This window comes from Diabrotica undecimpunctata, chromosome 4 (assembly GCF_040954645.1).
Source record: "Diabrotica undecimpunctata isolate CICGRU chromosome 4, icDiaUnde3, whole genome shotgun sequence".
Classification (NCBI taxonomy): Eukaryota; Metazoa; Arthropoda; class Insecta; order Coleoptera; family Chrysomelidae; genus Diabrotica; species Diabrotica undecimpunctata.
This window is the reverse complement of record NC_092806.1, coordinates 63,544,876-63,557,555: the sequence shown is the minus strand read 5'-3', so window position 1 is coordinate 63,557,555 and position 12,680 is coordinate 63,544,876. Positions and strand designations below refer to the sequence as shown.

The following is a 12,680-nucleotide window of genomic DNA, read 5'->3' as shown; positions in this document are numbered from 1 at the left end:
TGTAAGAAGATCTCGTATTTTAGATTTTGGAATATTATTTGACCGGCAATCTTCGCGGTATTCCATCCAAGCATTTACTACGGCTAAATCTAAAGGATGAAGTATGACTTTTAATGTCCACTTTCTTGTTTTTATCCAGGTTCTATAATATTCAAGTTGCTGGTCGCAGATGTCTACTCTACTCATATTAATATTGTAAGTTCTTACTATTTCAGGGCATTTGACGTCTACGTATCGTTTTTCTGTCTTACACCACCTTTTGACACTTTGTTCTGATTCAATCCCTGACGCCATTTGACAACATAGCAACTGATTTGGTATCCTGCCATTTAACAGCAACCATGTTTTGTTCACTGCAATAAAACTGTTCACTGTCTCCTCTTCCAAATTTCTTATCTGGTGAGAAATTCAATTTGGAAATTTGGTTGTTCATGACAGTACCAGTTCCATAAAACTTTAATTCATTTAGACGAGAAATTAGATTAAGGGTTGTAAAATACCTAAAATGTAAAAAACTTCCCTGAGGCAGAGCTGAACACAGTCTTAAAACAACTGCTGGTGTAAGTCCATACTTTATATCTGACAGAGGAGTCAATCGTCCTTGATATATTTCAAAATCTAAGACTATTCCAGTGGATGAAGCAACAACGAAATTTTTCAAGCCTGTGGGCCTTGGTTTTCCCTTTACATATTGACGTAAATGACAACGGCCGGTAAAGAGAATCATTTGCTCATCAATACTGTAGTTATTAACTGATCTTCCATTTTTACGACATGCATTTGTCACACATTCGATAAAGGGTTGAACTTTCCATAACTTATTTTTAGTGTGATCATCTGGTGGCTTCTCTGTATCAACAAAGTGAAGACACGTTCTAAGCAAAGTAAAACGATCTCTGGGCAAAACATCAGCAACACTCTGTATCTTAATCTCATTTTCCAGTACCAGTGCAAACGTGGATAAGGTATACATCCAAAAACAAGGTGGGCACCATAGAGTTTCATTATTTCAGATGGTGTTGTATTAAGTTCTGTACCTTTCTTAGACAAACAGTACATCTGTTTTCGATTAAATACATTTCGATTACCTAGAAAATCTTTTTTATCTGGTTTATTCTCAATGCCCTGAAATGAACGTTTGCTCCACCGAAATGAAGGCTTTTCCATTTTAGAACTACGGTTTCCAGTGGTTTGTGGTTGATCAAATATGGGAGCTTCAGTTACACCGGAAGGACCAGGAGCCTCAACGTCATTTCGTGAACAGGGTTTTTTGTTGTGAATTAGGGAATTGTCACGAGTATCTTCTCCTTCTTGGTCAGAATCCAAGGATTCGCTGTCTCCGAGGCTTTTGCGAAGGCTCTTTGGCTCAATGCTCCACACCGGGTCGGAATCTAAGTCATCACTAAAGCCTTCTAGTTCTGAACTTCATAAATAATGTTCATTGCCTCTTCGATATCTTCTGGTTTGTTAAAGTCAAAATCTGCAAAAAGAGAGAAGGACAATAATGATAACCTAACCCACACAATTGTGTTGTAGTAATGCAATTGGATATTTTGAGATTATTAATATCATTTTTTTAAATGTGTATGTGTAGGTGCTTTCTATACAGATGTATTAGTAATCTACATGCATTTGTTTTATTATTGACATTTTTTAATAACAAAAATCTACTTACATTTCTTACGGAATTGACGACCCGCCATTGTTGCAATACTAGCTGTGACTGTTAAAACAAAATAAATCCAACAATCGTATCAGGCAGCGCAAAGCATAACACTGAACCTACACAACCATCGTCGTTCGTACTGAACTCTAGATTTTACGATTTAGCAGTTTTACATCCATTCAAAACCATCCGACACGATTGTGTGGATACGTACGTGATATACATTCTTCTTCTTTATGTGCCGTCTTCTACCGAAGGTTGGCGACCATCAAACGATAGGTTTCTCTGTTTTGTGCCGCATGTATTATGTTCGCGGCTTCTGGTATTTGAAACCATTCTCTCAAATTTCTCAGCCAGGATTTCTTCTTTCTACCCAAACCTCTTTTACCTTTAATCTTGCCTTCCACGATAAGCTGTAGCAGACTGTACTTATCATTACGGAACACATGGCCCAGGTATGACGCTTTCCTCCTTTTAACAGTTGTTAACAATTCCATTTCTTTACCCATTCGTCTTAATACCTCTGTGTTGGTCACTCTGTCTGTCCAAGGTATTCTCAGTATGCATCGATACAGCCACATTTCTAGAGCCGCTAACTTCTTTATAGTTGCTGCTGTTAACGTCCACCCTTCAACTCCGTAAAGTAGCGTAGAGAGTACGTAGCATTTCGTGGCGCGCCATCGGAGGTTAACGCTTAGGTGGCCGTTGCTTAAGAGCTTTCTCATTTTGATGAATTTGGATCTTGCTATTTCAATTCGGATCTTAATCTCTACATCTGGGTCCCACTTATCATTTACTGTATATCCCAGATATTTAAATCGGTGTACTCTTTCAATACGTTCGGCTTCAATATTCAGGTCAATATGTTGAATGTTCTTTTTACTGATCACCATAAATTTAGTTTTCTTTCTATTGATCTTCAGTCCAAAATGGTTGCCAATTGTATTTACTCTATTAAGCATCATCTGTAAATCTTCGATATTATCGGCCAGTATAACAGTATCATCTGCATATCGAAAATTACTTATTGGTACGCCATTAATCTTGATGCCCTCGTAGTACTCTTCCAGTGCCTTTAGAAATATTTGTTCCGTGTACAGGTTGAAAAGCAGTGGCAAAAGAATAGATATACATTAGTACTATTTAATAAAAATAAATAAAAAAGGCTGTAGTGACTACCGAGGTTTTATTGTATTAACTTCCACACGAAAATTATAAGTATAAAATAAGTTAAGAAACGAAGTATAAAATGAGGAATGTAGAGATAGAGCCATATTAGACTAAAAAGATCTGGCGTTTATAAATTTCATCGTCGTATTAAACTTAGTTTTCAGAGATCTAATAAATGTGGGTGATATTGTACCAATTAACAAACATTAGAACAGTCCAAGTTAAACAAAATTCACGTAATATATGTAAATAACGTGTACTAATTACAAATAATGAATCATTGTTGCTAAATATATTTTTTATTAAAGCAGAACCATGCTAAAATTAGTTTGAGACATTAATCGTAAAAAACTTTAATTTCAGATATCTCAAAACATCAGACAACCACATTAACGGAGAAGAAATACAGGAGGAGGAAACGTCAGGCGGGACATCCGGTGAGGAAATTTGGGGAACTCCAACGAGTGGAGGAGAGCTTGACGACAACTTAAACTCTCCCGGTTATGACGAAAAACAATCGGTTCGTATAATATATTAGTACCAAAATGTATAAATATCAAATTTATTTCTTTGATATACATTTTTTATCAGCAGATTTTGCCCTTACCTGATTTACCTCACTTATTTTAAAAATTTTGTACTCTTCCCGTTAAGTTAAGTGGTTAGCGTAACTCAATTCTCAGGCTCTTCTTTTTCTTTTTCTTCTTCTTCTTTTCATGTAGACATGACTGTCTGTTTTTCAATGTGCCTCCAGTAAGTTGCCGTTTCATCGTTTTTGTGGTCTTCCTACTGATTGTCTTCCTATTGGAGAACCGTCTTTTGCCGTCTTTACTACTCTATTTGTTGTCATTCGGCTTATATGATCGTTCCATTCTACTCTTCTATTTCTTACCCAGTTCTTGATGTTCTCCAGCTTGCATCTACGTCGTATATCTGTACTTCTAGCTGTGTCCTATAGTGTCTTACCATCAATTTTTCTCTCTGCTGTTTTTAACATCCTCTTTGTCCTCTCTGTGTCAGGTCGTTATTCTACTACGTATGTTATTTTTGATCTGATGACTTTTTTGTAAATTCTGCTTTTCATTTCTTTCCCGATATTTTTTTTCTGCATATTGTTTCATTCAGGTAACCTGCGTCTCTGTTTGCTTTATTTACTTGATCTTCCACTTATGTTTAGAGCTATCCGTAGCTAAATAATATGATGCTTAGATATTTAAACTCCATCACTTGTTCTATTATCTGACCTTCCAGCTCATTTCATGATCATTTCGGCCTATCCCAGCCTCATCAGACACTTGGGCTGATACAAATTCAAACTCGGAAAGTCCAACGAATGTCTCCCAAAACTTCACTATAACAGTAGTTAGCTTTCAAAGGCCCCACCTGCTTTGGCGGCCGTGAACGAAACGATATGATAATATCGTTTTCTGTATCCTTTGCGCTATGCGAAATGTGTAAAAGATAAAATCTTTTACATATATATATATATATATATACACTCGCGATCATAAAATCCGGGTCATCTTGAAAATTTCAAGTTTCCTCAATATTTTTGCCTCTGGTGCAGTAATAACCTTTTTTTTTGGCTAATGTATTTTTTATTTGTCATCAATGTTTGTTTTGAAAGAAAAAAAATGGTTTTTTATTGTTTTTATTGAAAAAAACAGAAAACAAATCAAGTTGTTGATAAAACAGACATACGAAAAAATATGGAAAATACAGAACGTGGTAAAAAATCAGTGAAATTTCAATGACCAATATTGTGTATTGCCTCCCCTTGCTCTAATAACCTCTTGCAGACGACGGGGCATACTCTCAATTTTTCTCCGGATTACATGTTGTGGTATGTTATTCCACTCACTCACTAACAGATCCTTAAGCTCCTGTGCGTTGTTAGGAGGAGGTGTATGGGTTTGAATACGTTTTTTCAAATCGTCTCAGAGATGTTCGATGGGATTCAGGTCCGGAGACCTAGCTGGCCAGGCTACCCTCGTAATTACAACTTCATCCAAGCATTACATACTGATCCTGGCAACGTGCAATCGCACGTTGTCCTGCATAAAAACGGCGTTTTCTCCAAGCCCTGCCATGTTGGGCATACCATGTTCTTCCGGAATCTCCGTAATGTACCTTCGTGCAGTTAGAAACCCATTTTTGATGAAGGGTAATTCTGTGTGGAAGTCGGAAGATATACCTCCCCAAGCCATGACCGAGCCTCCACCAAATGGCATTCTTGGAGCAATGCAAGCTTGTGAAAATCGTTCACCGGTTCTCCTCCAAACTCTTACACGTCCATCGGATCCAGTTAGTCAGAAACGGGATTCATCTGAGAATAACACTTTGCTACAATCGTTAATTCCCCAACGCGCGTATTGTCGAGCAAAAGCTAGTCGTGCAACTCGAGGCACCCGGCGAAGTGGCGGTCCTCTAGCCATTACCCGAGAAAATAGTCAAGAAGAACGAAGTCTTCTTCTGACTGTTGCAACACTAAAATTGCGATTTCGTATTCCTCTAGACGATTTTGATGCATAACCGCTGTTGAGGTCCGGTTTCGTAAAGACTGAAACACAAGGAAACGGTCATCTAGTGCCGTGGTCATTGTTCTTCGTCCAAAGCCAGGTCGCCTGGTTAGCAAACTTGCCTCCTGAAAGCGTTGAAGCACTAGTTGAACCGTAGAAAGGCTTACGCCAACAGTTCTTGCGACTTGCCGTTGAGTGTGACCGTCTTCCACAAGTGCAACAATTTGTGCCGTTTCAACAGTCAAAGGCATTTTTGTCAAAAAATAAACACTAATAATGGCACTAATAAACACTAATGGTGGCAATAATAAACAATTGTCCGTTGCATTTTAACAGAAAGTCGAAGCACAAACGAGACATTTAAAACAAGCGGAGTTACAGGTAGCGTTCATTTTGGGAAGTGTGCACTTTACCGCGAAATTGGTACTATTGGAATTCTTTGTTACAAAGGAAACCGCAACAATTCTCAGAAACATGCATTAGTTTGTATTTGTGTTATTATTATTTACGATAAAGCTCGTTAAAAATGAAATATCGGTGATTTTCAAGGTGACCCGGATTTTATGATCGCGAGTGTATATATATATATATATATATATATATATATATATATATATATATATATATATATATATATATAGAAATATATATAATAAAATATAGAAAAAGGGAAGAAGATGAACAATTTATAAAATTATGTTAGTTATACAGAATTGGGCCTTTCCGAATTACGTAAATTAGTATATTTAAGATATTAGTTTCAAGTAATCCCAATGAAGAGAATATGCTTCATTGAAATAACATCATGAGAAATCTGTACTTTTTTTTTTTCAATGAATAATTTTTGTTATTAACAAAACAAGTCATTCAAAGTAAAAAGTTTCTTTTGTCTCGTGTGGTTTTGTACAAAATTATAGAATTTAAAAGTTAGTTTTTGGGAAGTGGGTATTTTGTTTTGAATGAAAAAGAGAGAACGGTTTGATTGGTTAAAAAGAAATTATCGAGGGATTAGAGATTGGACCTAAAAGATGAGGATCTGCTGTTTGACTCTAAGCGAGAGAACATCGAATCTAGGAGAACAAATGTAGTACCAGTAGTGTTTTTTTAGAACAGTGAAAGAAAATTGTATGCGTTGTTCATTGTACTTACTGGCTTCGTGATCTACGATTCTGAGGCGGAACAGTCCGCATTGACTCCTATATGTACAATGAAATTATCGACCGCAGAAAACTTCACCTATATATTTTAGGCCAATTGTGAGATAAAACACTCTTATATTTTACCAGAATCAGCAAATATTAAGAATAACGGCCACTGCGCCCGACTCGTTGAAATGGTCTTCAAGGACGCTCATGTCATATCTAAACTAATAAAAAAATCCTTGGGTACCATTTTGGAGCTATGTGCGCTGACCTGTGATTATCTGATATATAATAACAGTTCTAATTTGCAAAAAAAACCATATTTGATTTATTGATCTTTCTAATAATGAATCAATCAAATGGCTAAATCGGTAGCAAGAAATCAGAATAATGAGTCAATCAAAGAGCAAAGCATCGTCTTTTAGTAAAGGTTCAAGTATTTTTCAGCATAAAATTTTATTATGGATAGATGCTAACAAAAGCATATCGTCAATTAAATTTGTCTGCAAGGGTGATAGTATACATCCCTGAGAGTCAAACGTCTTGGTAGTAGTTTGAAGAACACATTAAGTATTGCAAATTCTTTTTCCTAAGTCACCATAATAACGGTTATATCTTCTTTTTTAATTTGTTTCAGTAAATTTATCAACAAATAGAATTGTTTTACCTCTTCTTCTGGTTTATCGCTGGTTGGGGTATACACTTCTAAAACATTTAATTTGACCGGAGTAGTATTCAGTTGGATTATGTATTATTATTCTTTCAGAAACATGTATAACATTTGGAACATATTGACCTAATTGAGAAGATACGAATACTCCAACCTCATACTTATGTTGACCGTCATCATTTCCTAAACGGTATACCATATAGTTGTCAATAAAACAAACATAATTATTTGGCCACCTCATTTCGCTTATTCCCACTATACCGACTTTAAGTCTGGTCATTTCTTGAATAGTATTTTGAATGTTTTTTGAAAAGTTTTCCAGCTTTATACATTATCTTCACATTTCAGGTACATATTTTAGTAACATAACTTTCATAAATTTTTATTTTTTGTTTCAGCCCAACGATGGGTCAATGTCTTCTGATTACGGTGACGAGACTGAGTTAATGATGGACGAACTGCTGATGACTCCTCCAATTAGTGGTGCTATTATGCGGGGCCTTCTCCCTAGAAGGACTTTAGAACCACTAATAGAAGAAGAATGTTCGGAAACTTCCTCTACGTCTTCAATAGAATCCAAAAGTGAGCCATCGGTTTCACCTACCGAACAGGTAGGTCAGAGGAATACAACTATACCAAAGAAAAGACGATAACTATTAATATAGTAATAGTAATATAGTAATTCCCTAAACACTAGTTTTGTGCGATATTTTAGTACGTTGAAATTATTAAGAAATGCTTTCCAACTTTTTCTTTTTCTCATTACTTCACGAATCCGGTAATATTGCTTCATAGATTCTTAGAGAAAGAGCCTATATATATATATATATATATATATATATATATATATATATATATATATATTATATATATATATTATATATATATATATATATATATATTATATATATATATATATTATATATATATATATATATATATATATATATATATATATATATATATATATATATATATATATATATATATATCTCAGTTGTGTGTGTGTGTGTATGTGTGTGTATTTTTATCCCCAATTTGTTAGGGAGCCCAGCAGGAATAGCTTCTTTTCTTAGTCTTTTAATCAAACTATGATATTAAAAGATAAAGACTTCCTCATTAAACTTCTTAATACCATGTTAATTTTAAAAACATCTAGTAATAGGTGGGGCGAATTATCGCCCCAGTGTTTTTTTTGTATAGTTATACAAAACTATTATTAAAATGATATAAAACCGGTAATTTAAGATGTGATAATTTTGTACACTTTTTACTAATAACTACTACTAGAAACAATTTAAACTTAGGGAAATAGAGTTTTATTCAAAAAAATTTTAAATTAACAAATTAACTTTCACATTTATTACATATTTTAACTTTTTTTCGGTGTGGTGGACACACAATATTATTACATTTAGAACATCCCTTTCCAACGGTAAATACTATATGAACAAGGGACTTACCTGGAAAAGTCATATATGGAAAAAAAGAAAACATCTGGATAACGCATATAGAAAATATTGTTGGTTACTCGGAAGAAAGTCCCAGTTGTCATTGAGAAACAAACTACTAGCGTACGATGCCATACTAAAGCCAATTTGGACGTATGGAATAATAGAGGTGTAGTACACTGCTACAAAATCTAACCTAGCAATCATGGACAGATTTCAAAACTAGGTGTTACGAGCAATAATTGATGCGTCATGGTTTGTAAGCAACAAAGACATACTACAAGACCTACAAGTACCAACTGTGAGTGACGTGATAGTACCACACAATAAAAAATATTTATAACGATTAGAGAACCACCAAAATATGTTAGCATTAAATTTATTGGACAATAGTCAACAACGAGATGCCTGAAGCAAAAACTACCATTAGATTTACCATTCTTGAGTTAAAAATCGATAGTTGTAATATTCATGTAGAGTAAATATTTATTGAAATATTTCTCTTCGTACCAATGATGTAAAGCCAACAAATGTGTTTATAGTTTCGTTTTGACTGATTGCACATTAAACGAACATAAAAAAAATTAGAACATGTTCTTCGATACCTGCAGTCTTTCTTCCTTTGGCAAATATGGCACCTTCCTTTTCTTTTTGGTTGTGGTGAATTCGGTTCTTTTACCGGTTCTTTTGATATTCCAGTTCTTTTAATATTTTGTTGATACTTTCTTTTTTTTTTTTGTTAATTAGACGGGGTTTTACTGTTGGGTCGCTTATTTTACTTTTTAAGTGTGCTTCTAATAGTGTTATGACCATCTCTAACAAAAAATTCCTTTTTTTTAAATATTGACATTTCTATTTAGTGTTAAGATGAACCCACATCCCAAAATCATGTTGGTGGACTATGGTCAACACTAACGATGGTAGTTCTGATTTTATTTGACTGAATCAATTTTTTTAGAAGATGTTTCTGTATCTAAAACGATTTATCTTTGTCGAACCACACGTCTTAAAGGTCGTTCTTGATCATTTTCTCATCATCATTGGAATCGCCGGTAATCGCATCCCTTTCTTCTAAGATGGTTCCTACATTGTCCTCCATTTCTGAGCTATCATAAATGGGTTCCGCTTTTAAGTAGTCATCAAATTTTTCTTTTGATCTTGAAGGAACTGATGTCGCCATTGTCAAAATGCAGTTTTAATACTTTCTGAATCAAATTATTTAGATTTATGCAACAGTTATAAGACAGGCACATCTATTTGAATAAGATAATGTCTTGAACAGGCAAGTAGGTATCCTTACATAAATTTCTCTAAAGTATTTGGTATGTGTGTGTTTGTGCAGAGAAATACGATGGCCTTAGACATAGTTAGTCATATTAAGATTAAATTATTTTGTATTTACTATAAACGCAAAAGTGTAACAACATCAAATGATAATTTACATAAACTATGAAATTTTTAAATAGTTTTGATCAATAAATATATTACAAACCGCCAAAACCAAATACCAAGGGGTGATTTTAATTAATAGAACTAATAAACAGATTTGGAGTTGTTACTTCTTATTCTTATAAAAAAACAATTTGCTATGAGACCAACCTTATGGGCACACTAAAAATAAAACTGTTAACGAAAATAGTCAAGCTGGGGCGAAAATTCGCCCTGTGGTATTAGGAAGGTTAACGTTCAACTGCAGTCTACCGTTTCTCTGCAAATGATATGATTTTTTCCTGGATTTTCGGCACGATAGATCATAATAAACACAGTTCTTGCCATTTTAAAATAAAATAAAATATTATTGTTTCATCGGATGATTGAATTGACAAATAACAAAATTATTTTATAAGTATTTTCGTTTATTCGTAAAGCATCATGTAGCATCAACAATATATTTTACATTTTTTTATATGTTTACATTATATGTTTTTCCTATATATATTTTTACAATATTATTCATTTTTGTAGTATATTTTCTAGAATAATTTTTCTATAAGTTTTGTATATATTCTATTTATTTCTACTTTTGCGTCTTTCATTTTAGTCCTGCGAGGTATAAAGTATAAAACTATAAGATTTGTTTTGTGCTTTTGTGCTTTCTGGTAGGTTTAAGCGCCTGTTATTGAGCTTCTTTTGGATTAAAAACTGACTTCACAGGTACTTAAGTCTTTTACTTGCTCTGTCACTCATACACATTCACTGGAACTTGTTTGGTCTTTGCACCGCTTGATCGTGGTTTTGCTGACTAATTTTCAGCAATTTCCCTTCATCTTTGCAACGCGATCTAATTCCATAGTTTTCGGATAACTGAGGTAGTTTTGGTTGTATGTTCCTACTCCGTTCTTGTCCCACGAGAAGCTAGGGAGTAGATATCCGACAAAGCCCCTCATGTCGAGGGAAGAGCAATTGAAACCCAGATGCCGCCTTGTATGGTGAGCTGAGCCGTTCTTACTTTTCACACAATTGTGCTAACTAACGATCGAGCATGGCAACCTCTCCACCACAACAAATTTTTATGACTCTCGGAGTTGTTGTTTATGTTATGCAATACAAAATTATATCTTTACTTTCATCATCATCATCATCATCATCATCATCATCATCATCATCATCATCATCATCATCATCAATGGCGCTACAACTCTTCGTGAGTCTTTGCTGCGTTTACAATTGCCTTTCATGTTTGTCGGTCCTGTGCCAGTAATTCTTATTGTCGCACTCCCATTTTCTCTAGATCTTCTTTGACTGCATCTTTCCACCTTTTTTTAGGCCGCCCTACAGACCTTCTTCCCTCTGGCCTTTCCCAGAACACATTGTTTATAAGGCGATTGTCATTACTGCATATTACATGCCCTGCCTATCTGAGTCTGTTGGCCTTTATATATCTGACTAGATTTTCTTTTCCGAATAGAGAGTATAGCTCGTTATTTTATCTGCCCCTCCATTCGTTTGTCACGCTGTCTCTATAAGGGCCATATATCATTCGAAGAATTTTACGTTCCCATACCAGCAATTTATTTATTTCTCTTTTTGTTAGCGTCCATGTTTCGCTTCTATACGCGACTGCTGGTCGTATTATGGTCTTATATATCCGAATTTTTGTACCTCGTGAAAGAAGTTTTGACTTCATTAGATGTTGCATTGCAAAGAAAGATCTGTTTCCTGCCATTATTCTCGTTTTAACTTCTCGCTCTAATTTGTTGTCATTTGTGATTGTTGCTCCTAGATATTTAAATTAGGGATATTATATAGATATCTTTACTTTAATATCTTGATATTCCATTATCACAAACTACTTCAAATAATTTGCGAATTGTTTTTATGTAAACGGAACTGAAAATAGTAGAATAATAGAAATACATTTTGATATGATATTTGCTATATTTGCTGAAAAATTTTGAAAAATTTTTTTTCCCTTTCTGAGACTATTTATATTTATAAATAGAAGCAAATGTAAGACTTTCAAATATTTTCTATATGTTGCTTTCTTCTAGTTTATTTTCATATTTCCATTTTTCTTATCTTTCCTAGCACTTCAATTTGCGTTTCCTAGCACTTCAAATATAAAATAAAAATTTTATATATTTTTTATTTTGTTGTGGGTAAATTCAATATAAAATAAATATTTGTCCTAAGCTGTAAAAGTGGATTACAAAATACCTTGTGCTTGCATTGTGGGCAGGGCAACGGAACTGGAGATGCTGCTGACACATGTTCGGCTGTTGCGGAAAGTCTCTGCTCGACGAGGGATCCCCGAAGTCTCGATACCGATTCAAAACTAGAAGAAGACGAGACAAAAGAGGCGGAAGCGGTAGCGGCGGTGAGTACGCAAACGTCTGCCGGTTCGACTCCGACGACGGAAGCACCTACGGCGACGATCAAGATCCACCGGTCGGAAAGCTATCGCCATATTATCGAGGCTGCCGAAAACGAAGGAAACGAAGAACGAAACGTCTACTTCTTCAGTCGCTTCCGGCCGGCCGCCAAGTTTGTAAATATTGAACGAGTGCCCAGATCAAAAAGTATTAGAATGTAAGTATACTTATATTTCTTAACTGAAACTAA

At 34.7% G+C, this 12,680-nt stretch overlaps 1 protein-coding gene across 1 annotated transcript in view; it reads left to right on the top strand.

The window, feature by feature from the left end:
- The window catches only part of PsGEF (Protostome-specific GEF), a 204,819-nt gene that overhangs the window by 178,175 nt on the left and 13,964 nt on the right, over positions 1-12,680 (top strand). The window contains exons 20-22 of the mRNA XM_072529608.1: positions 3,200-3,356; positions 7,566-7,778; positions 12,298-12,647. Coding sequence (XP_072385709.1) covers positions 3,200-3,356; positions 7,566-7,778; positions 12,298-12,647 — 720 coding nt within the window. The remainder of the gene's footprint in view (positions 1-3,199; positions 3,357-7,565; positions 7,779-12,297; positions 12,648-12,680) is intronic.